Genomic DNA, 26,049 nt, shown 5'->3' on the forward strand with positions numbered 1-26,049 from the left:
GCAACTCTCTAATCTCTTTGACATGCCTATTCTGTCTAGTGGCTTTTCTTTACAAATGTCTTTTGTGTTTTGATTCCCCTCCTTTGTGTGTGAATTCCTTCTTTTTCTTTCTACTGTCCTCGTTGTGCTTGCTAGGTAGAATCTGTGTGTAATGCTATTAGATCAGGATAATCCATGCTTGGCTTATCTGTGCGACTGTCTCTGAAGATTAGTGAAAACCAGTGTTATGGGCTAGATAAACAGTGAACTGGTTCAGGAGGGCTCTAATGTCAGTCTGAAGATGCTCAGGAAAATGACAGCTGATTTTCATTAACTAGATTTGAGTGTAATGGTCTGTAATTTCATTGAACCCTGTTGGGATGCATGTGCCTTGAGGAGATACACTAACTGCCACACAGTACTCTTCACCCAGTTCACTTCTGCAGGACTGGAAAGAACTGAAATCATCTTAGTGCAATATGACAAAATACCTGTGGAGCATGTATTGCTTCTTGTTTTGTAACGAACTGGGTTTTGTGAATGTTTTACAACAGGAGGGTTGTCTGGTATTGTTTTCCAAACTATGGAATTTTAATTTTCTTAACTGTGGCTTTCCAGTAAGTTCCTGGCTGGTGATCTAGTTAGATGCCCCAACAATGGTGTTTGGAACATCTCCAGTCAGATGTATAGACTTGAGTTTAAATGCACCAAATCTATGTATGGAAGATGCATAAAATCCTTGTCGGGGCTGTCTTGTCCCTTTAATATCCTCTGCTTGCTCTCCCTGCATGCTTATTAGCTGTGTTGTCTGAGATTGTCTGGGAGAGGACAGGGGAGTCTGTTGGATGACACAGTGACTGGCTGAAGCTCTACAAACAGCACTCTTTGCAGCATCTGGACAGACCGCACAGAAATATCTTCTGTTGCTTTTATGTTAGATGTAGGCCACTGTGTGTTGAGTGCAGGGCTTCTTGCTGGCAGCTCTTGGGCTTCCTGTGCTTTCCTGAAGTGAATGGCTTAGAGAACAGCAGTGCTGTGGAGTTCACTGTGCCTAGCAGGCGGCTCTGGGGAAGGGAATTGCAATCCCCTGCAATGAGATCCCATTTCTAAATCTCTTTCGCAGGTGTGGAATGTGCTGTTAACATCAATGAGTGTGAGGAGGGTCCCTGCAAGAATGGAGCTGTCTGTGAGGATGGCATTGCTGACTATACCTGCCACTGTGCCCCTAGCCAGGATGGCATTGTCTGGGGAGGGAAGAACTGCTCTGTCAAGCTCACTGGGTGCCAGACACATGACTGCCAAAATGAGGCCTTGTGTATCCCGACTTACCAAGCTGAGAGCCACGGCCACCTGTGCCAGTGCCAGCCTGGTTTCTATGATGCCACATGCTCAACACCAACAACATTTTCCTTTGCTTCCAGAGGGTATCTCCTCATTGAGCTGCCCGTGAACAATCAGAGCAGGAGGGAGGTAGCAGGAGAGCAGCTTGCCAGTGTGTCCCTCCGGTTCCGAACCACCTTGCCCAGCGCCATCCTTTTTTACCGAGGCCATGAAGCTGAATACTTGTTCCTGGAGCTCTTTGATGGCATTCTGCATGCAGAACTGAAGAGGCAGGATGAGTACCTGCTGCGGCTGGAGGGGCTGAGAGTTGATGATGGCCACTGGCATAAAGTTGAAGTTGTTCTGCAGAACACTGTGCAGCTCAAACTCTGGCACGACTCTTGTGATGCAGGTATCTGCGTGCAGAGCTCTCCTGTCCCACACAACGCTACTCCGATCCCACATGCCTTCCTGAGCATGTATATTGGAGGTGCTGAGGATCCACTGGCCAACAACACACAGAGTCAGCAGGGCTTTGTTGGCTGCCTGGAAGACTTGCAGGTGGATGCTGAAGCTGTGCTCCCGGTGGCTCTCCCTGTGAGCGAGGTTTCGCCTGTGACACAGGGTTGTGACCGCACTGAGTGGTGCCTCTCCAAGCCCTGCTTTCATGGCGGGCTGTGTGTGGACCTTTGGACAACGTTCAGGTGTGACTGTTTGAGGCCATATGGAGGCCCTGCTTGCTCATATGGTAAGTGCCATGTGATTTACACCTACCAGCTCCTTCGTCAGTGCTTCAAAGATACTACATAAACATTTACAGTACCTCCAGAAGCAATATTTTCTATTTGACCAGAAAGAAGAATAAAACAAAACTCTCTATAAAGAAAATTCTTATTGATTCCCTGTCACTCGCTCCTGCAGAAATGATAACCAGATTTGTGGTACAGATGTTACTCCTTGTTGAACCAGAGGCTCTGACTCATCTTTGTATCAGATCTAAATAGCTGTAGGAGAGGAGGGAAGTTGCTTTACTGTGAGAAGCTGAGCTTGAGCTTCAAGTGAATGAGAATGTATCGCTTTATAAACAAAATAGAAAGTGTTAAAGGAAGTTCCTTGGCATTTCTGAGTTAAAATTATACTTATTTGCCTTTTTTATTCCCATAAGATTTTTTTTTGTCCTTTTTTTGTATAAAGTTGCTCTGCTGTTGCCTTGTTAGAAAGCTGATGTACATTTCATTTCTCTTCCAGAACACCCAGCAGTAACATTTGGCCTAGAGAATTCTACTAGCTTTTCCTCTTTCATCCTTTCTGATAGCCTTGGTGCAGACTTCAACATCTCCTTTTTCATTCGTAGTCTGAAACCAAATGGTTTACTATTGCAAATCAGTAATGAAACAGACCCCTGCCTCACTATATACTTGAAGAAGGGCAAGCTGAAGATTGAGATGTTATCTACAGATACTGTGACATTTCCGGAAAGTTTAGTTGATGGGAGAAGACATTTGGTAGCTCTGTCTTTCCAAGGAGGAATTGTTGGTGTTCACCAACCAGACACGTATGTGGAGCTGGGACACCTGGTAGGAAGGCCTCTTTTAACTGGCTATGAAGTGTACATTGGTGGACATCCTGACCCAGAAAGCACTGGCCTGTGGGGAGGGTATTTTAAAGGCTGCTTGCAAGACATCCAACTGAATGGCCACAAAATAGAGTTTTTTCAGGTTGAGAACTACAGTCTGCCAGATGAACTTAATAGGACTCAAAATATTAATCTGGTGAATGGATGCATCTCTGATAACACCTGCAAGGTAGGAGGTCTTGTTTCTCTCTGCATGCATGCAGTTGTTTATTATAGATGTGTGATTGAAGAACAGTTTGACTGTTGCTGGTACCAGGGAAACAGAACAGGATGCCTGCACTCTTAGGCCTCACTCCTGTGATGTAATTCTTATCTCCCTTTGCCCTTTTTTTAACTTTTCATATAACTTTTCAAATCTGAGAGCTACAGACGTCTCTAGAATTAAACTGTGGGAAAAACTCCTGCCCTGTTATGTTACTAATTTTGGCAGCTTTTTGCCTTGATTTGAATACACACACATAAAAAGAACCAGAAAGCCCACCTGAAGAATAGCAGGCTGGTAGATGATTAATATCAGAGGCCATAACAACAAAAATAATAGCAAAGAAGGACATTTCCTTCTCCCCATCATCAGTAACATTGTACTGTTTGGAGCGATATGCTTAGAATAACCGCATTTTTCACAGACAGCTTTAGGCTGGTGTCCAAACCATGACTGCTGTACATGTATGCGTCTGAATATGTAGAATTTGCACTAGCTTGAAGGTCAACGTGCTGCAGACCAGTAGCTGTGTGGATGAGATGCTCTCTGAAGTACAGTGTCCTTGGAGATGTGCTGCCAGCTGTTCTTTTCTGAACTGATGGAGTTCTACCTGGAGAGATCTTGTCAATCAGCCCTGTATGTAGGGAGGGGTGGGGGTCTCAGGACATGCCTGCATAAAGTTTCTTGTACTTCCTTTGCTGCTGTTGATTCACTATTTTAATTACCCTTTCTCAACTTAAACACAGTCACATTTCCTTCCACCAGGTTCTCTTAGATCTAAAGATGAATTATACTGCTCCTAAATTGTGCTATTTTGCCTTACAGTCTGAACCATGTCAGAATGGTGGCACATGTGTTGTCACTTGGAATGACTTCCATTGCAGCTGTCCAGCAAATTTCACTGGGAAGTTTTGTGAAGAGAAAGTCTGGTGTGAAAGTGACCCATGTCCTGAAGCTACTACCTGTATAGATGTTCCAGCAGGATATGTGTGTGAGTACTGTTATTCTGCTTATGCATTGGTAAAGTCCTCAGGGTCTCCAACCAGTATTACCAGTTCTCACTGTTGTGATAAATATAAACACACGCTGCAATTAGCAAGCTAAGAATGGTGGCAAAGTATGTAGTTACAGGCAGCATGTACTTTATGGATTTACCACCAGTATGCGATAGAGTGAAGGTGGCACTCAAAGATGTTTTCTTTTGTTACTGATGCTTGATCAGGGAGGAGCCTGCCCTCTGTTAGAGAGTGATTGCCTGCCTTATCAACATTGCAGTGCAAGGGCTATCTTTTTTCTCTAATGTTCATCTATTCCAAGAGTCTCACGTTATTTCACTAAGACAATTAATGTGTTTTCAACCAAACAGAACCAAAGAGAAACCAAAGAGAATGAAGAAAACTTGTTAGTTTATGATTTCTTGCTTTGGAGGGAATGTTCTTAGTGGCTACAAAGAGTCCAGGAACTCAGGATGTTGGCCTATTTTCAGCAGCTTTGTATGTGTTGCTTACCTGACTTACATCCTAGTTTTTCTGTAAGAAAAAGGTGATAGTTTTATTTGTGTGTAGTGCTGTGAAATTAATGAGTAAAAATTGCCAGATAAGAGCTAGATATTATTATTAGAAGTGTAACTGTAAACAGGAAGAGCTTTAATGATGCCAGCCACTGAGCTTCTAATCCTACTCACACTAAGCTTACATGATTCTTAAGGGATGAAACTTGCCAGGAAACTTGCATTGGTCTGCTGCAAATGTTACACCTACTGTCTTTCAAACCCTTGATGCACTATTCCTTTATTTATAGGTTTGGCTAATGCAACATTTAATAGTTCTGCTGCCATTGAATTTACCACCAACGCATCTGTGACCAGAACTCTGGGCAGCCTCCTCATGGATTTCAGAACCAGAGACGAAGACGCTGTTTTGCTTCGGGCTATGGAAGAAGTGGACTCCCTGCAGATAGCTATTAAGAACTCCTCTTTGCTTGTTGACATCAGGAGCGGGAATAATATTGAAGGTGTCAGCTTCCTGAGTCAGAATGCTGTCACGGATGGCGCCTGGCACACAATCTCTGTGTCAATGGAGGAGCCTTCTGCACTGTCTTCCAGATGGGTGGCTCACTTGGATGGGTCTGTTAATATGACTTTGCAGGGAAATGCTGGGAACCTGGACTTCTTAAAGAACAATGCACTGATTGTTCTAGCTGAAAACTTCACAGGCTGCCTAGGACAAGTGAAGATAGGAGGGATCTACCTGCCATTCACCTCCCATCTCTCATATCCTCAGCCAGAACAGTTCCAGCAGTCCAGCAGAAGAACTGTCCAGTTAGGCTGCACGGGGGCTGATGTTTGTGCTTCTAGTCCTTGCAGCAATGCTGGCATCTGTGAGGACTTGTTCAACTCCTTCAGCTGTGCCTGCAGTGCTGGCTGGGAGGGGCTGCTCTGCGAGTCCAATATTGATGACTGCCAGTCAAGCCCATGTGTTCATGGGAACTGCACCGATAGACTAGCAGATTTTCAGTGTGACTGCTTCCGGGGATACATTGGAAAGAAATGTGACATCAATGTGGATGACTGTGTGCGGCACCAGTGCCAAAATGGAGCTACCTGTGTTGATGGGGTTTATGGCTACTCCTGCAAGTGCCCAGCGCAGTATTCAGGACCTCGCTGCGAGTGGGTATCTTGCCTGGTTTGAATTGGGATAGAGAAGCCCCCATATAAATAGGATTTTTCCTTTGGGGACTTGGGGAATTTTTTTAATAAGGTTAATATTTATAGTATTTGCATTGGTTTGGAAAAATTCCAGCATATTTTTGTTACAAAGATATGCTTCATATCAGTAAAGGAAGTAGGAATCAACGATTTATTTGGACTTCCATCTACTTGTGCTGTTTAAACTGAATATTGAGATAAATATTTAAATGATTGAACTTTAGTTCTCAAATCCAGCCAGGTTGAATTTCCTGTTGTTTACTCCATTTCTGCTGCAGATAATTATCTAGTGCTTGCACCTTTCTTTTTGTGACCTAGCTGTGGTGCCAGTACTGATGACACTGCTATCACATATTCTGTGAGCAGTACAAACTCCTTTTTGGGGGATGCTTAAAGTAATACTTGGTTACTATGGAAAATTTCTGAGGCTTTTTCCTTCTCAAAGCCCCTCCTGGAAAAACCAATGACTGTGCTTATGACCCTTGCCAGCTCAGACTCCACTGTATCTGAGTATGCTTTTATCTTTCTCACAACTGATGGCTTTAAAGGCGATCTTCTGCTTTTCCCAGATGGCCGTTCCCACCTGAACAGTGTGGTAAGAACTTCACCTGTCTGAATGGTGGCAAGTGCATCACTGAGACCTGGGGAGCCAACTGCACTTGCAAGCCAGGTTTCACTGGAAGGAAGTAAGTGTTATCTTTCTGATGCCTGCAACGGAGCTTGTGCTCTGATTTTTACATCTGTGGGATAGCTGAACAGGTTCAAATGCTTCATCCTCTTATATATCCTTTTGCCATTCAAACAACTCCTCCAAACTATACCATTTATTTTTAGAATAGGTGGGCTTGATATTATACTGTTAATAGTATCAATTTTCACAGCATGCACCACCTCCAAGTATTTTTTTTTGCCTCATGAGGATTAATTAACTGTGCTAGAGAATCATACTGGCTTCAATCATACAGAAATGACAAGTAGAGGATTACTATGTGTAAAATTTCCACACTGCTGGACCCTGGAGAAAGCACTTTAAAAAGATGTAACATAAAGTTCTCAGATAAATGAGGTTTTTGTAGGTTGTTTGATCTTGTGTTCTATGACACAACAATGTATGTGAGAAATTTCATTTAACTCTAATAGCTTTTCCTTTCCAGTTGTCAAATTAATATAAACGAATGTGATCCAAACCCTTGCCAGAATGGAGGTACCTGTCAAGACTCTGAGAACAAATTCAAGTGCTTGTGCAGTGCCAGCTACGCTGGAGAGCGCTGTGACATCAACGTAAGCACTTCCTTCCTTTTGCTTTTGGAAGCTCCTCTCTGTTCTTCCAAACTTTGAATTATGAGAAGCATGAACAGTTGGCTTAGTAGAATCCTTGGGTACCAGGGTATTAGTGAAACTTTCTGTGTGTTGTGTGTGTCTTGGCTAAAGCACATTGGTAAGCATGCTTGGCACCAGAGAAACATGAAACGTGTGTAGTGGTGGTACAAAAAGCAAATTAGATATTCTAGTTATATCCTTTTCAAATAAGAACAGTGAAGAAAAACTTGATCCAAAGCTGGAAATGACCAGCAGCAAATGTAATGCTTGTAGAGTGCTAAGGCTGTTTTCACCTTCAGTAGTGTAAATAAGGCAGTAAAAAGAAGCAAGAATATGGAGGACAAGTTGACAGTGAATAAAAACTTCCCCCATTTACATTAAGTAGGAAGCCATTGGACAGTATAAAATGGCAGGAAAACCAGGAATGGTTGATCCAGCTGAGTTCACACAGTGTGATAGAGATATGTGTAATGCACCAAACAGTAAGATAGTATCTTTTTTTTTTTTTTACTCTGCCCTCTTCTATTCACCACTTGCTCTCCCTCCCACAGTATCTTGGAGAATGGAATTTAAGCTGGCATTTTGTTTTGGATGAGCTTAATTACAAAGTAGCTTCTCTCTCCAAAGATCATCTGGGTGGAAATTTGTTTGGAGATGACAGTCAGATAAAATCAAGCTGAATGTGATAAAAGAGAAGTAGTAGCATGCTTCTATCTGCTGTGTCTACTTCTGCCTGGATGGGCAGTTTCTGTGATGCTTTTCTGTTTCTGCATAAGCAAAGCATTGCTGTTTGGGCCTGGAATCTTTCCTGTCTGAAGCTGTTATATTGTACACTTGCTTTTTTTTCTGTAAAGCTGTTGCATGGACAGATAGTTTGTCTGGTAACCTGGGAATGTACTAACCCATACTGCATGGAATAGGCTGTGCACCAAGGTGGAGTCTGCTGCTGTTGCTGTTACCAAGGCCTACATAATGCATGCGCTGTAAGGTCACTCCTGACGTTTCCAGTTTGCATGCATAGACTCCTTCAGGTATCTGTCTCTTCGCTGCCTGGACACTTCTTGAAGATTCCCTGGGTTCATTTTCATCACAGCCTCTGCTTTCTGCAGAGCCTTTTCCCTCTTCAAAGGATGGTGCCTGTGGTGGGCTCAGGGAGGACAGACAGGCTATAGCTAACTGGCATGTATGTTGTTATTGGCAGCTGTAGAAGCAAAGGCCTTAGCTGCATTCTCCTGCTCTTTCTCCTTCCCCCCAACAGTAGCAAATAAGGAGCATGCAACAGGCAGTAGGGTAGGCTGCTAAAAACTCCTGCAACATTGGTAAAGTGCAACTAATCTGCATGCTTGTGCAAAGCTAGAACTAATTGCTAGTGCATGGCTTGAGTTTCGGCATTCTCAAAATCAATTTAAACTTCAGTCATTTAAAAATGGAAGAAGGGCTTCCAGGTAATCTGGGAATAGTCCTGTTGTGTACTGCTCTGTGACGTGGGCAGAGACTGGCATCCAAAAGCAGTAAATATTCGAGCTTGGATTCTTGGCAGATAGTATTTTTAACAAAGAGAAGTATTTCTTGTTTTTAGGCTTATTATTAAAGGTTTCTTTTAATGATAAAATTCCACGTTTAATAAAAATTCTTCGTTGTTGCTGTTCCCTGTCACCTTAATTCCACCAGTATCAAGATACTCATTTGACTGTTTCTGCGCTCTGTACTTGAGCCTTTTATCTTCTCCATCTCCCATCCACGTACTGACTTAACATCTCCCTTCCTGCTGCAAGCAGTCTGTTTCATTGTATTTTTACATAGAGTGGACATTAAAGTATGTCTTTCTAACTTAAAAGTTTTGAGCTCACCATTCAGTATTTATATTATTTAAAATCTTTTGCTCTCAGATGTCATAAAGCTCATCAAGGTGGCTACACCTGTCCTTGTTTCCGTAACCACTGAATGAATGCTCCACACTGCATCAAAGCCATCACTTAACTTTTTTTAATACCATTCCCCTACTCATGGAAATTGTAGTGTTACTGAAAAATTCATGTTTGTCTGGTTTAACTTTACAGTGTTAATTTTTTGAACTGCTAGTTAGATCATACTGGTGACACCTACATATTTTAGTCTTATAACAGCAAAGAGGCTTCTTAAGATTCCCACTTTGATTTGAATCTTTTCCTGCTGTGAAAAACCATATAGAAAGAAGAGAATAGGGAGCGTGATATTATTTGGATAGTTTCAGCTAATCTAATGCTGTCTGAAGTGTCGGGCAGACTCTTAGCCATTTGTTGCAGTTAGAACAGCAGTAGTTATCTTCATTAGCAAGCTGTGTGCAATGGACAGCTTTTCTTTGTAGCAATTGTGTAGCTTCAAGATTAGTCTCATAAACTGCATTTAGTTTTGCTGTCCCCATGTCAGCTAGGATTTACTATGCTGGGCAGCAAACTTTTCTTTTGTTGTGGTCATTCTGAACATTGACTGACTTAACTGTTCCATCAGTACATCTGTGTTTATAACTGTCCTAACAGCTTTGGTGAAATTGGAGAATATTTCTGAGGAGTATCACCACTTATGAATTAGAGGAAAATTTCAGAAGCTGTTGGTAGCTTTCTCTATATCAGAAGTAATCCATTAAAAAGCATATATTTTGCTGAGAGATTGAAGAATGAACATAAGCATTCTCTGTGCAGATGCCCTCAAGCCCTGTTCCTGTCCTTTTCCATTAGGGTACAGATCAACTGTCTTTTTTTTCCCCTCTATTCTGACCATTCTGAGCTGTTGGACAGGTTTATTGTAACCACTGGGGTTTCATTGTTTCTCCATTAATTTCTTTTACAGAAAGGGACTCCAGGTGCTTTCTTCCCCTCCCCACTAATTGAAGTAGCTGTCCCTGTAGCCTGTGGCTCTTTACTGCTGCTCAGTATTGGTCTCATATTCATGATTATCACTGCAAGGAAGAGGCGCCAATCAGAGGGAACCTACAGCCCAAGTCAGCAAGAAGTGGCAGGAGCTCGGCTGGAGATGGACAGTGTCCTAAAGGTGCCACCCGAGGAGCGGTTAATATAGGCACTGCCCTGGAGACACACCTGCAAGGTCTGCTTTGACCTTGATCTTTTTCCAGCACTTGCAGCAGATCCACTCTTATCTCAGTTTCTTTAAGGCATGGTAATGAAGACCTGGACTTAGAAGAACAAGGCTGTCTGTATATGTAGTGGCTGTTCCAGCTGGTTCCATTTAATTGAGTCAGCTGCACACCACTGGCTCACAGTGAGCCTCTTCACTTCCCTCTTTCCTGCCCCATGGGCTGTTCCATACTTTTACCTCAGTAGAAGCTGTTGAAGCACACCAGCTTTGAAGTCCCTCTGGCTCCATTAAACTTCTCACGTAGCAATGGCATATTTAAATATGCTTTAAAAGGTAGTGCCTAATTTAACCCTAAGTTACAGATAAAGATCTGTATATACTTGTAAGAAGAACTGAATAGAGGGTATTTATGACTGGTTTATATATACTGTTCTATTTTGGTCAACAACGTAATGTGCTGAAAGCGTATTCAGTTCAGGCATATGAGGTTTTCAAATCTGTTCTCAAAAAGCAGTTTTCAACAGCAACAGCAGCTGTGACCTCCTGCCCTGTGATGGACACAGTGTTATGGAGAACTGTCACAAATTACTGAAACCACTGGTTTATGAAGTAATGTTAGACATTCCCATGGGTACCACGCAACAGAGGTACAGCTGGAATTCTGCAGGTTTGTGAACCAGTGCTGGAAGTTCCTGCAGTGTCTGAACTTAGGCCCCTGTGTGAACAGGGGAAGTGGGGAGCAGTCACCACACCGCTTCTGTGTTGCTTGGATTTGTAGGGGACTGGTTATCAGCCAGTGAAAGGGGGAAGTTCCAGTCACACACTGCTGTTGTCACTGTGATGGTAGCTTGGAGAGAGGTTATGGGGTCTGGGATGAGGGATATGAAATGTAGCCTGTCCCCATGGGAGCTCTCAGTAACACCCTCTTTTACCACAGCAGCCTTTGTGGGCACATCTTAGCAACTCCTCTGTTGTGGGAGCAGCTGGGGCTGCGGGGACTGCCCTTCTCCTTGCAGTTGGTGCAGCCACGGTGATTGCCATGAAGAGAAGGCGAGCAACTCAGGGAAGATACAGTCCAAGCCGGCAAGAAAAGGATGGTGCTCGAGTGGAATTGTGGAACGTAATCAAGCTGCCACCAACAGAGAGGCTGATATAAGAACTAGGGTCACAAGTCATCCTTTAACAATCATGGAACTGCTGCAGTTTTCTGTCTTAGGTCTTGAAATGTGTTGTTGTTTTTTTTTATAGGACAGATCTTTTCTTCTTTAAGCTCCTTCACAGGACACAGGTAACTGCCTTCTGTTAACTTGGTAATATTCAACTGCTTGAAAGAGCTTGGTTAAGTTATTACAGCTCATTCCATAAAAGCTTTGTAAAAAATTGGTCTGTGAGCAAGGGCAGTGAAGCCCAGGGAGAAAAAGCATCCTGGAGGAGCTGCTGGAGGAGAAATGGTGTCTGTGGCACAGCAGAGAGAGGATATTTAGAACCACTAGCAGAATGCAGTACTGCAGGTCAATATGTGAGGTGGTAGGGCCATGTGACACTGCCAGCCTTACTGACTGCCTCTGTCCCGCAGTCATCCAAGGGCTCATCTGCAGTAACTGTCACTGCCTTGCAGTCAATATAAACCCCACCACGCAGGTAAGTGAGAATGTCTATGGGTGAGGAACAATCCACAGTATTAAGAACTTATTTCAAAAAAACATGTGCCTGTGCTCCTTCTGTAAATTCAAGGCTGGTGACTGACTGATGGAATATAATTCCCAGAGCTGCTGCTGTCCTTCCATAATGGGACCAGAGTTAAGTACCACTATGCTGTAGTAGACACTAAAATCTTTTCCTAAGATTAGAGTAAAACATAGGAATATGTTAAGTGCCTTTTTAAGACTGAGTGACCAGTTGCAGAACTACCTTCTGTGAAATTAGAATGTTTATGCGTATAAAACCTGATCACTTCTGTGATCACACTTGACAACAGTACTGAAGTGAGCCTGCTGGACTTTTTCCCCATCTGTTCCTAGCTATACTATCTGCCATCCACACAGAGCAGACTGTATTGAGTCAAGAGCTGACATTACGTAGCATGACCACACAACAGTCCTTAGTAAGAGATTCAACATTTGAACATTAGATGATCCTTGCTTGTCTGAAGAGGGGCAAGGGAGTTGTTTCCAGACTTGTATCCTTGTGGACAGCCAGGTTTGGGCTCATTGATACAGAAGAGTGGAAATTAAATAAACAATATATTGAACTTTAAAACTATTTTTTGGGTTGTAGCTCAGCATTCATTTTCTACTTTTGCTATAAAAAGGGATATTGATTTTGTGGCTTTACTTCCTTTGTTACTGTTTTAGCTGATGACTGCGCTATTTTTTTCCTCTAGCACAATGTGGTAAAGCCTGCAGAAAGAACTGCAGCAGAGCAGGCCAAATAAGGTCTCAAAGCGACAGGCTTCCACAATGATTATTACAAGTATCAGCAAGAAATATTTAGAATATAGTGACTGCTTTTTAATCTCCAAAATGCTATTAATAAGCAGCGTGTGAATCTGCACACCAAATCTAATTGCCACTGGAAGAGAATGCTCTCCTGTTACACTCTTTTTGCTCTCAGATTATTATTTTTTTTCAAACTGCAGTTAATTTCTTCTGTAATTCTAAGCAAAGGGAAGAGACAAAATACTGATCAGGTCTGCGTGTGTGAAACTGTTGATGTAAGGTGAACAATGAAAATTTTGAAAAAACAGAACAAAGGAAACCATTAGAATGTGAGACAATATTTCATATGTAAGGTCACTTTTCCTTGAATATTTAGGAAAAGGTGAAAGAGCGTGCGGTGATCCCACCCCAGCTGTGACTTGGGAAGGAGTTGGAGAGGACAGTACTGATAAGTACAGAAACTACCTAACATCACTTCAGGGAGCTTGCTGTCACTTTGATTTATTTATTAGCAACGCTGCTGTTACTTTTAACATGAATGATTTGCTCTGTGTACCTTCCAGATGCTATTTAGGAGGGTCTAATATACTTCTAGAATAGAGACAGTGACACTGTCCAGTCACCTTGCTACAGGGGAAAGAGTTAAGCTGCACACCTTAAGAAAACAGTGAGTGCAATTTTCCCCTGGCAGCATTTGGGCAACAGGGGATAAACAAATGAAGCAGGCAGTGCTTTTCTGGAAGAGCAGGTCCAAAGGGGAAGAGCTGGCTGCAGATCTGGTTACTGTGTCTCCTCTAGGGAAATAAAAATGCAGACCAGGTCTGAGACCTGCCCTGTCTTAAGCTAAGGGTGTGTTTATCTCGTGGGGAAAAAGGATTTGCACCCCACACTCATATCAGGGGGCTGAGGCAGAGAGCCCCACGTCCTGCCACAGTCCTCCTGCATAATCTTTACTTAAATTGCAGAGGTGGGTGTGGTTTTTCTTCATCCAGTAAAGCTACAGCAAGATTAAAATATGCTTTTGGTTTTCCCCAAACAGGCCTGATTAACCTCCAGGTTGGTGCCAGGAGATGAGAATTACTGCTACTTTTTAGGTCTGCTCCATTCTTTTGTGTTAAAATTGTAGAAAAATGAAAGCAGCAAAAGGATCTGAATAAACAAATTTTACTCTGAACTGTATTATTTGAGAAGAAAAACCAAATTGTGATGTAAGAACTGACTATTACTAAGCTACTGAAATATCTTGAAAGGCAGTAAGTAGCTGCACATCCCCCAGCAGCAGACACCTAAAATCCATCGAGGTGCAAGCAGTGAATCTGTCTGCACCTCCTGCTGTTCCTGGGGTAGTCAGCAGGAAGGCTGCTGCTCAGTTGCTTTACAGGATTAGTAGAGCAGATGTTTATATTTCAAGCACCCAAAGCCAGTACTAGGATAAGTGTAAAAATACTTCGTCAGTGTCTTGAGCATTTCTGCAAAATAATTTATGAAAGCTTTTTTTTTTTTTCAATAATGAACTTAACTTTCTTTTTATATTTAATTTTTGAATATATTTTTTCACAAAACTGGATTTGCTGTAGTTAATTGTTGTGATCCTGATTTTTTTTTCTAATTGTAAACTTTATAATTTGTTAAAAAAATTAAAAAAATAAAAAAATAATGATTTAGAATGTCCCTCAAAATAAGTTTACAATAAAAATATGTATAAAAATAGTACCATGATCTGTGATTACTTCTTGGCAAATTGCTACTTGATTTCTAGGTTGCTGATTTTGGTCTGTAACAGAGTTTGCACAGCCACAAGTTTCACTGTTGCGTTAATTAAGTTTCTCATTATTATTTTTTCTGTCACACACCATAACAGCAAATCTCCATAGCAGCTAGTAAAGTCCTATTATAGAAATATAGAAGGGAGCTACTGAAACCTGTTGCATTCTCTGTTAACCTATACTGAAGTATGTGCTACTACACACTGTACTGCCTGAGCAGAGCTATCAGTGATACTACCCACATGTACAGTTATGAGCAAAGACACAAAATCAGCCTGTGTTTAGAGCCCTGATATATGTAACAGCCTAAGTCAGGACAGATTTCTGCAGCAGCAAAAACTCTCTTCTAGAGAAATGGGGGACAGCACTCTCCAGCAGAAGGGAAAAAAACAGAGAGGACCACACTTCAGTCTTTACCACATCATCTGACCCAATGTGGCTGGAGAGATTCTGCCCACAGCCAGGACTAAATGTCAAAGGAAGTTCACATTCAGGTATTCAGAATAACATTTTCTCTGTAAAAAGACTTCACAGATCTTTCCTACCTCCTGAGTCTGAAGACCTCTGCTGACTGCAGGGCCAGAGGCAGAAGTTGGAGGTGGGGCCAGCTGGGCCCTTGATTTGATGCCTGCCCTCAGCCAGTGCACCACAGGGATGGATGCAGAGATGTGTTGTGTAAGGACAAGGGGCTCAGGCAGAGGTACAGCTGCACCCTACACCGCTTACCCGTGCAGTCTTGGGAACTTCGCTCCACAGTTGTGCCACAGGAGCTGCTGGTGGCAGCCCTGCTCCAGCTGCAGGACAGCTGCAAGCTCATTCCTGGCAGGAGAGCTGCTAATGGACAGAGCTCACAGTGAGCAGCCTGCACTGGAGCACCTGGAAATGAGGCTAGAATGTGGAAATAAATGACTATAACTGAAACGGCTGCACTGACTGCTTGGTACTGTAAGTGTCCCTGTGCAGTGGAACACCCAGAGCCACTGAGGTACACCTGACACAACTAAACTGCACATCCACTTTGCTTCCATGCAACAGCAACATATCAGCATCATGGGGTGTAACAACCACTTTGGCACCGAGGTAACTGCTGCAATAAACACAACCAGGTGAGCCTGAAACCAGAGACAGATAATCAAAATGCTTGCTGCAGAGCAATGGGCCAAGAGGGAATGGATTTAAGTTATAAAATGTGAAAAAAATTGGTGCATGTTCCTGAGAAGACAATTCTTAATCTTTCTTTCTGAGAAAATACTCGGTTTCTGGCAACTTAAGCAAACATTCCACAGAAAATTAAGTAACTGTAGGCATATGCCCTTGCTTCAGTTTTATGTATCCATTAAAAGAGTGGTGAGATTACATAAAGCCCCTAGTCTGCCAAAATGTTTAACTCTATTAAGCAATTAATTTTACAGTGCTACACAATGAATGACATGCTTACGTTTGTTTTATGATGCCAATCCACTGCGCCATTTGAAAACATGGACACGGGATTATCACAGAGCTGAGCGGGGTGGAACCAGGCAGTTCCCAGGGTGGGAATTCATCTCCTACATTGCCACAAATTCCTGAAGGACACTGGGGGACCAGAGCAGCTCTTGTCATCACCGGTTCACAGTGCAGAGATTTAAAAAAAATACATACATCTGTTAACCTCCAACAGTCACAAGCAAAGTGAAACAGATTTTTCCAAACCTGGATGTTGTAAGAAGCAGCAGCTAACAGGCTTTGTGTTCACTACTAAGCAATTGAAAGTTGCCAGTGTTGGAAAAAGCACTTTGGTCAGAAAGCCTACAGGGTAAGCATATAAAAAGCACAAAACACATTAAAAAATTACAAATAAACTAGCATATGGGCAGAGTTTGGGAAACATTCAACCATCATTTATTTGCGCTCTTTTGAAGGCAGCATGTCGCACATTCCTGTTTAACAAAAGATGTGCTGCTGCACCCATTGCCTTCTGCAGTGTCACTGAACCAACCATTCCTACAGTCGGGTAAAGGGATGTTACTTTTCCCCGAAAAATGGCAGTTGTTTGTTACTGACAGACTCTAACCACCTCCGAACCAGAAAGGAAATGGAGCAGATGTCAATCTCCTGTTTGAGTTTTTCACACACACGCAGAAAGCAGAAAAAATGCAGGCAGCACAGACCATTCACTGCAGGTGAGAAAAAAATCAGTGTGTGGCAAGAAAAAGGGAGAAAAAACAAACAAACACAAAAAGATGCAAAATTCAAATGGCACATCATCTGCTACGCACTGGTGCTTGTATGTATCCATCACAAGTGAGGAAGTTGTTTTTTTTCCCATCTAACTCACACTACAGGAAATCTGCAAATTCCAGACTAGATGTATATAAATGTTTGTATAAAACGAAATGGAGCTATTGTCTTAGACTTTAAATATTTTACTATGCAATACTAAAACCATCTGTCTTCCAGCACAAAAAGAAAATACAAATTCAACTGAATGGCTTGTAAGAGTAACAGTGCTTTACAGAAATATTGATGCAACACTATGGTCTTTCTCAAACTGTTTGCATTTCAGATATTAGGAGTATTTCTCTTTTGTATTGCACAGACTCAAACGCATAGACAGCCATTTTCATACACTAGAGTAAGAAAACCTCCAAGATTATATGAATAAAATAGATACATTGGAAATAATTCAGATAAAGCTTACAAGAATTTCCCCATGTGTTCAAAATGATTTCCTTTATCAAAGGCTTAATGGTGATGTGATTACTTCGATGGAGTAATGTTTTAAATGTGACTCTGCCCAAATACAAAACAAATTCAAAAAAAGCACCACTTAAGTAAAACAGAAACGATCACTGCAAAGACAGCAGGTTTTAAAGGAGTTGCTAAGATTAAGATGAAACTTCTTGAGAATACTATTGCCATAAATAAGTGTCTTAGAAAATCAGAATGAACGTACCCTTTAACTTTTCCATTACAATTTTGTACTTTGTGACCTCACAGTCCTTTTCATGGTCCAGTTAGCATCTCGTTACACCAGCAAATGGTTCTCATCAAAAGCAGGATAAGGATTGTGGTTTTTAAGACAGGCTGAATGAGTGGAGAGCCTTGCAGACCAGAATGAAATCCCACTGCTTCAAGGTAGCAGTTAGCACATCTGAAGTCCAGCAGTGACAGGCAGCTGCCAGGGATTGGCCTTCCGGCATTACATTACTTACTCAGCTCCATTTGAGCCTGATTTCTGTCTGTACAGACAAACACTGCAGCTTTCATCTTGCTGCACTTGGCCTATCTTGTCAGTACACTGGCATTTAACTCGAACTCATGAGCCATGGACTTTTATACTCCATTTTTTCTCTCTTTTTTTTTTTTAAATAATCAAGACATTGTTACATCCCATTCATATACTGCCATCTATAATGTTTATATATAATATTAACATACACATATGTAAGAACTAGGATACTCTTTATGGACTCTATTTTCTGATATACTTAACAAAAAAATAATTAAACAACAACAACAAAAAAGTAGAAAAACAAACACAAACAAACAAAATCAATTGCTGGTGTTTCCAGTTTCCCAACAGGGATGCAGGACCAAACCCTGAGCAACTGCTCTGTGCTATGGTTTTGTTGTAACAAAGAACTATGACAATTCTACACCAGAGGTCCCTATTACCTCTCAGTGTCAGCACACTGGAGGAGGGAAATGAAAAATTTGCAACAAAAGTTCACCCAATAGTATGACCTAAATGAATGCCTGACAGGACAAACTTGGAACCTAATGGATTATTAACTCAGTACAGCCCGTAAGTCTGGGTTTGTTTGCTGCACTCCACACGGGAAAGCAAAATATTATAGCTATGTATGCAACACAGGAAAAACTGAGTTGAACGCCATTCAGACAGGCAACAAAAAACTCTAGTATGGTGTGCTATGTCATGCTGCTGGCTGCACTAAGGGCTGAAAATACATGGAGTAAATTCTGCTTCAGTAGTACTGACTGACAAGCTATGTGTGGAAAACCAAACCAAATCAAATCCAAACCAACCACCTTCATGCTTTGATCAGCGCAAGAGTCATGAGTGCATTTAGTGGCAGAAAGTGAGGAAACAGTTGCAGGGATCAGAACAACATGGGAACTCCCAAGTAAAACAAATTCTGGGCAAAAAGCAGTCATGTGAATTGCAGCATGGCAATGGTCCTGCAGCCATAAAAGAAATGCTTGGTTGTATGCTGGCTCAAAAAGAAAACACAAACATCCTGTCAATTCCAAAGGGCCATCAAAAGACCACTGGGATCATTACTCAAAGGTTTCCCATTGCCTTCTGAGCTGTTCAACCTTACCTGGTGTGGATGACACATCTTGCTTGGTCTTTTTTAACAAATCTTCAAATGGATCTTTTGTCTCCTCAGGTTTTGAGGACAGTAACACTGACTCTAAGCCCTTAGCTGGCCTGGAAGGGATCAAAGGGGGTTCATTAGACAGAAGAGCTAGTGCTTGTTTGGTATCTACCTTGGAACTGGACTTGCCCACCTGTAATGTTCTGGTTTTAGAAGGACCACTTATACATGCTGGCTGTAGAGAGCTTGCTGGAGAAGAGCTGTGGCTCTGCAGCAGTAAGGAGCTAGCTGGTGACATCGCTGGAGCCTGGCTGAACAAGTTAGGCATGGACAATGTTGAAATGTTTGGTTGAGGTCTCTGTGGTGGATAGAAACTAGAATTAGGTGTTATGAAGCTAGAACTATAAGCATGACCTAATGTGGGGGTGAAAGAGCCCCTTGGGGGCCTAACAAGAGACACTGAAAGGGGCCCTGGCACCGTTTGTGTAAATGGATTAGGAGATGCCTGTAAAAAAGGTGACAGTGCTGAGGAAGGATAACTGAGTGACTGGACAAACGGTGCAGCTGGAGGAGGCACAAAGTCACTTGCCACTGATACAAAGCCAGCTCCAGAAGGTGGAGTGGCTGAGCTCTGCAGGCTGCAGGAACCTTGCTGGGGGCCACTGCTTTGCCAGCTGGCTGTTTTTAATGGATCCAGCAGATTCAGAAGGTAGTCACTTTCATTACCTGTATTATCTGTCTTCACCCTGACAGGTTGGAGCATTTCTGCAGTGCTGGTTGCACTGGACAAAAGCTGAGATGAACAACAGGAATAATTTACAGACTGCTGGACTTCAGGTTCTAAGGACAACCTAGCAACTCCTAAGGGCTCTGGGATAAGATCTGAAACCAACTGGCTACATCCTGTAGTGTGAGCACTGAGAATTTCTGTTGGTCCAGTTGGAGTCTGATGCTTGGAAGCCCTGGGTGCTGGCGGTGGTGGCACTATCCCCAGTTCAGGAGTCTTTCTTCCCTGTGGCCTAGGAATGGTGATATTCCCTTGAGCAGCAGGATTTGAGTCATCCTTTTCTGCAGAAGCCAGAATGCTGTCTCTGCTCCGGGGTCTCCTTGTGATTGGCGGTACATTGCCAAGTGCAGTCAGGGGCCTTTCTGGTGAGCTTTGGGAGTACTTGGTAGGAATAGCCATGTCATCATGACCCATATTCCACAGCTTGTTGTAATGGTGAGACAGCTTCATTGGTGGCACAATCCTGTTCCTCTCAGACCCAGCAAGATCCATTCTCTGCAAGAAAACAATGTTAACTTTCACTGATCTCCTCTCAGCATGGATCAGCCTGAAGACAGGCTGCTCAGCAATGAGTGGACAAAGATCTGTCCACAGTGTGAACACTGAAAGGAGAGGGACAATTGCATATGGCCAAGAAGGACAGGCAGGAAAGCAGAACTCTACAGTTTTAATTACAGCTCTGCCTCTAATAAGTTGTTCAGCTGTGATATATTGTGGCATTTGTTGTTAGCCGAGTAAGGATCTATATCTAGGGTACAGAAGTGGAAAAACTTGAATTGTTGTACAGCAAAAGCTGTTAAATGAAATATCTGGATATAACACTAAATTAAATATTACTTTAAGGTAGAAATGGCATCCTTTTCCTTCCTGCCAGTTTGCCACTTTCTCAGCTGTATATATTCAGTGAAGTTCTTCAAAGAATATTCCTCTTCAGCAATCTAGATTGTCCAACTGATGTTTTAATGAAAAAAACCACTATCCGTCAACTGAGTCTCATTTCAATAATTTCTTAATTCAGAAATGAACGTTGAAACACACGGACAAATGGATGTACCTACTCAATACTAACTAAATATTATTCAAGGAATAATGGAAGACAGACAACCCTAGTTCTTTGCAAATGTCCCCAGGGCATATAGAACTCTGTCCAAACCTGGTAATCAAATGTGCATCGCTGATCTGCCTCTTCTTTTGGAGTCCGCAGGTCTTCCAGGCTCTTAGCCTGGCTGAGAGTCTGAGGCTGTGTTTTTACTTCTAAGTTAGGGAAAATGTCTTCAAGGAGGTTGATTTCTGTGGCGTTGCTGGAGATGAGAGGGCTTGGAGGCAGAGGCTCTTTTGCCTTTTCTGGACTGATAGCCTCTTCCCCATCAGCACTATCAGATTCTTTCAGCGCCCGGTATGGCTGAGGCCTACAAGACAGGAAAACAAAAATCATGCTGCAAATGACTCTCTTTCTCTTATTTTTAAAAACAACTATTTACCAAGGAGCTGGATGGCTCAAACAAACTGTTTTTGGGTAGGAAAATGCAGCATACAGCATCTCATGAACAGCAGGCATGTGAGCAAAATGACTGAGGGCAGACATAGAAAGATGACTTGGGCACTCAACGAGTTTTCAGAAGAAAAAAAATGGAAGATGGAAGTACTTGGAGGAAAGCTGTGGTGATGCAGTTACAGACAGACTGATAAGCCAAGTCTCCCAAAGCAGGAATAGCTGAATGCCAGCTCTCTGCTGTGACAGCCTGGCCCTTCCCACCCAGGCAGATGGCCGTTCCTGTGCTCAGGCCTTGCACACAGGAAGTCAGAGCAAGCACACCACAAAGTGCTCGTGTTCTGCAGCCACTTACATTCTCAGATTCAAGCTAACTCAGCACAAAACATAATTCAGTGTTTTCCTGCAATAATTGGGAACACTGTGCATAGTTCCAATGTTTGTACTGGTGTCATGTTATCAAGAAACACCACAATCCATTATGGAGACACCTATTTTACATTTACAGCCAAGGCCGAGTTAGCAAGATGCTTTTCTTGTACATACCTCAGCAAAAAGAAATGAACAACAGCAGATTTGCATATAGGTTCTGTGTACAGAGAACAGCAGCATAATGCACATCCAATTAATAACAAGAAGTGACATACATATCTGCAGTGATTGGCATTTGACTGGCAGTCAATTTTACCATGACATTTAAACAAGGTTTAATTAAAAGAAACTATTTGTGAGACCTCCAAAGCCAAAGATAATACGGAAGAACTCTCCTCTTCTTTCCATATTTCCATAATACATCCTTATCAAGCAAATTTATAAAGTCCTTAATTCCTTCATCAACAAATAAGTAGTAGGCAATCAGCTAGCAACACATGAATGTAATAATGTAAGTACCAGACAGCTGACGGTACACGTCCTCAGGAAAACAATGATCTTGCAAATCTTGATTGTATCTTTAATCTCTCACATTCTGCATGCTCATCTGCTACGCATGAAATCACATTGCAAAATTACCAAAACACTGAAGAACCCTGCACACAAACCAAACAAACAGCTTGCTATTTCTTGTATAATTTTATGTCCCTTGTAGGACCTCTGCATGGTGACTGCTCTGAGTCACCGAGGAGCTGGTACCTGAGGGAACACACAATTGGAACTGGAAAAGCTGATGACTGCACTGAAATAAAGCTCACAGGACAATCCAAAAAGCACAGTTAGCACTGTACGAGGAAGAATGGCAGAAGGTTTGGACAGGAACACAAGCAGCAGATTGGAACAAAGGGCAAGTGGAAGGAACCTCCTACAGAGCTCAACTTGAATGTAAAGCAATAAACTGTGCATTACTGCATAGTGTTTCATGCAGAAGCATATTTTTGCATGCCTTTAAATATGAAAGCAAGCAGGAGAAATGCAGAACATTCATCAAGTGTTGTACAAAGATGGCAAGATTATTTCCAAAATTGCAAGAAGCAGGCACCCTGACCAATGCAAAAACTGTTGTTTAAAGACTGAATTAATACAATGAAAGAGTAAAGGATAGACCATTCAAAAGGAGCAGAGAAGAAAAAGTTTTCAGAGAAGCCAGATACAGGATCCTCTTCCTGCTGAAATTCATCATCAGAAGAGTCCTCAGAGAGGAAGACTGTATAGTGTCGCATAGGCTTTACAAGGCTGAGGGAAACAGGGAGAGAAAAGGAAGTTATCAAGTTGTCACATTGCAAGCTGCAGAGGAGAGAGAAAACCAAGTGATTCATAGGCTCTAAGTAATTTCTGAACGTGACTGAGTGCCACTGCAAAGAGCTCTGCAGACATGTGTTGAGCTGTACTTTCTAGGCAGAAAATAAAATTCTTCTAAAAACCTTGGGTTTTCTAGGGTTATCTAGTTGGGAGGGCGCTAAGACCTGCAATCAGATCCCTGTTGCAATAGAAGCCAATACAGAAATCCACAATTCTGCCCACAACATTTTGTCAGTCACATATCACTGAGAATATCCCAGCTATTGTACTGAATCAAAACGTACATCGTGATTGACAACAGATGGGAGCTTAGTTTTGCTAATACTGAGGTCCACAATAAAGTTTGTTACTTCAATGTAAGCAGCATCAGGCTCATCGTGAGGAACAAAGGATAGGTCACGACCCTGTAAGCAACGTAGAACAATGGTAATATATCTTACAGCTATGTACATCACAGATAAGAAGAGAATACACTGCAGAAGAGGACCAAAAGCACAGGAAGAAAAGGAATTTGATTTGTTACCTTTATAGTACAGATACAGATATAGTTGCTCCTGTATTCATAATCAGCCTTCAGTGTTTCTTAGTTCTTTGATCTAATTGTTAAATAACTATGTAACTGTTCTGAGAAACACTCCCAAACATCAGGTCAGAAATAGAGAAGTTGGACACTGCGAGCGACAGCTTAAGGGGACCCAAACTGCCACCGTGAATAAATGTTATTCACAATCAGGTCAGAGCTAATTAATAAAAAGTCTAAAATAGCGGTGGCAGCAGATGCAGCTGATAGTGTTAAATCATAGTCTGTGGTACTCCAATTAAAGCTGTTGCATAGCTGTTCTTTTCCTCTCATGCTATAATAGGCATCCAGGGAAAGAGAGCGAGCTGCCACTGCATTAGGAAAAAATTGCCATTTTTTTTTTAACTTTTTTTTTCTTTCTTTTTTTTTTTTTTTGCTAAAAGGGAGACTGCTATCTAAAGGCTTCAACTTGCATTAAAAAATCCATCTAAAACAGTTTTAGAAAGCAAAGATGCTTAAAGAGTATACAGATTTATATTAGAATCTTATAGATTTTTTTTGAACTTACATACACACACAGAGCTTTTTCTCTTTGCAAAGTAAAATAACATTTAATATGACTCAAGCATTGTTTTCCAGAAATCAAGAGCAATGCTGAATGCCCACATATCCTTGCCAGGCCGTACGTCTGGTGATGGCACACAGCAGATCTGGGCTGCAGCTGCCCTCGCAGCACCGCCTCTGATACCTTTTGTTTGCCTTCAGACCACTCCAAATTCAAACGTATTGTGTCTGTGTGTGTGTATGCACAAAACTAGCTCTGAAGAAATAAGATTTCTTTTGCTAATTCATCATTTGCCCCTCAGTGCAGATCAGTGCAAGAGGATCACGTCTATAGCAAGATAATATGCACCGCTTTTGTTGCTGTTGCAAGACTCCTGAAAGTGGGATTTCCTAATTAAGAAAAGAAAGCCCTTCAGCTTCAGTGTCAGTGTTCTCTGAAACAGATTTTGGCCAAAGATAAGGGATGAACAGTTTAAAATCGTCCAAGTTTAAATTTTTTATTAGCTTGAGGCAGTGGAATCCAAAAAAAAGTACCTATTCCCTCATTAACCCAATTCGCCAACTCTCCTGCAGTCTGCCACCCACCACTTGCTAGGATTTCATACACAAAGAGCTGTCTCTGAAAGGCAGGTCACAGCAAGCCCGGCTACAAGGCAGGCGCTGCTGCAGCCTTAGAGGGAAGAAAGGATGTGTCCGTCACAGCTACAACCCTCATCATCTCCACATGACTGCACCAGCTCCTGCCTACCTAATCTCTTAGCTGAGTTACCATGCAGATGACTTGCTGATCTCTTTCTAATGTTTAGTTTAACATGTCTTCGGTTAGCACTAGCATGTGACAGTACTGACAGCCGTGGCTGTTCCTTTTTAAATATCATGTCAGAAACACAGTGCAATAAAGCTGGGGATGCGCTCCATGGCTCTGCGTACCATTATGATAGTATGGGTTTCTTTTTTAATGAGGAAGATCTGCATCTCAGGAGCTTTTTTCATGTGTCAGGATGCATGGACAAATCAGCAGCACATCACACTGGCCAAAAATGAAATGCTGACAAATGTAGATATTTCAAATTTAATTGACACCTAAATGTACTTGAGATAGAAAAAATACATACTGAAAATGTGAGTACAGGATTTGGACATTAATAAGGAGAACTCTGTAATAATTTTAAAAGATAGCTCAGTTATGAAAAAAATAAATTTGTGTATTTTATCAACTGTTTGCTTTTTCCTGATTACAGAGATGATGATACATGGAGTAATGTTGGACTTGATGCCATTGTTCTCCTGAAAAGGGTTTCCCAAATTTGAGGAAGGATTTATTCTTTATATTTTAAAGAATACCTGTGCCGGTACTGCAGGGAATTAAGGAATTTGTCCCTCTTAGACAGTAAAATGAAAAGAATGAGGGTTTTGGATGCATTGGTTTTTCTTGCCAGTATGAAATAAGAGATTTGGGACTGAGAGGATTGCCCCGTAATTCTTCACTACGAACAAAGCACAGACCTATCCTGGAATTCCTTCCTGCATATTCAGCACACCTGAGCGTGAGCTAATAGGAACAGTAAAATATTTTATTTTTTAAAGTGACACTTTGCATACTGTGAATCTTCATAGAAGCAGAACAGTCCAGGATGAATTAAAATATTAGCATAAAGCGTATTTTTATGTATTAAAAAATTATATCATGAGTAATCCAATCAGATAACAGAAATCACAAGCTGTGATCACTATGAGCAGTAAGGGCAGGTAACTGTTTCAGAGTTTGACACAACTTTCTATGCATTTTCTACAAAGTTAAAAAAAGGAACAAAGGACTTAAAGTGGGAACAAGCTGGATGACACCTCTGCCTGCTCTGACAGATCTAGATGCAAGATTCTACAAAGCCATCTCACATTTTCATCCTATTTCTCAATAATAAGTACACATTCACCAATTTCCCCTACAGATATCATAGCCGTCTCTCTTTACAAAGGCAAGCTGCACACATTTGGTAGGTAGATGGCAGAGATAAGCACCAGAACTGTTTCTTGCAAAATATCCTACAGGAAAAGTGGGAGACAGGAAGGAATCTGGGAAGGCTCCCAAAGGTTTTTGCTTGGCCATGTACAAAGAGCACGATTGCTCTCAGTATGCATCTTCCCCACTTGCTGTCCTTTTGCTGGGCCATCTGTGTTCTTGGCACC

General features: G+C 41.9%; 2 protein-coding genes across 26 annotated transcripts in view; one reads left to right on the forward strand and one right to left on the reverse strand.

Annotated features, from left to right (window-relative positions):
• CRB2 (crumbs cell polarity complex component 2) overlaps positions 1 to 14,241 on the forward strand; it is a 66,169-nt gene extending 51,928 nt beyond the window's left edge. For 12 of the 17 annotated variants that reach the window (XM_090121560.1, XM_090121564.1, XM_090121562.1 and 9 more), the window contains 7 exons: positions 1,103 to 2,047; positions 2,548 to 3,104; positions 3,963 to 4,128; positions 4,938 to 5,805; positions 6,414 to 6,530; positions 6,999 to 7,125; positions 9,994 to 11,318. In XM_090121560.1, coding sequence (XP_089977686.1) covers positions 1,103 to 2,047; positions 2,548 to 3,104; positions 3,963 to 4,128; positions 4,938 to 5,805; positions 6,414 to 6,530; positions 6,999 to 7,125; positions 9,994 to 10,221 — 3,008 coding nt within the window. In that variant the 3' untranslated portion in view covers positions 10,222 to 11,318. Of the gene's footprint in view, positions 1 to 1,102; positions 2,048 to 2,547; positions 3,105 to 3,962; positions 4,129 to 4,937; positions 5,806 to 6,413; positions 6,531 to 6,998; positions 7,126 to 9,993 lie in introns of all 17 variants that reach the window. The other 5 variants (XM_090121557.1, XM_090121556.1, XM_031601944.2 and 2 more) reach the window with 5 other exon arrangements.
• Positions 14,242 to 16,090: 1,849 nt separating this feature from the next.
• DENND1A (DENN domain containing 1A) overlaps positions 16,091 to 26,049 on the reverse strand; it is a 174,621-nt gene continuing 164,662 nt past the window's right edge. For 4 of the 9 annotated variants that reach the window (XM_031601948.2, XM_090121576.1, XM_090121575.1 and 1 more), the window contains 2 exons: positions 20,706 to 20,961; positions 17,754 to 20,047 (listed from right to left, as the gene is read on the reverse strand). In XM_031601948.2, the coding sequence (XP_031457808.2) occupies positions 18,725 to 20,047; positions 20,706 to 20,961 (1,579 nt within the window). In that variant the 3' untranslated portion in view covers positions 17,754 to 18,724. Of the gene's footprint in view, positions 16,600 to 17,753; positions 20,048 to 20,705; positions 20,962 to 22,583; positions 22,713 to 26,049 lie in introns of those variants that run through there. The other 5 variants (XM_090121573.1, XM_090121570.1, XM_031601953.2 and 2 more) reach the window with 3 other exon arrangements.

This window comes from Phasianus colchicus, chromosome 19 (assembly GCF_987193195.1).
Source record: "Phasianus colchicus chromosome 19, bPhaCol1.hap1.1, whole genome shotgun sequence".
NCBI lineage: Eukaryota > Metazoa > Chordata > Aves > Galliformes > Phasianidae > Phasianus > Phasianus colchicus.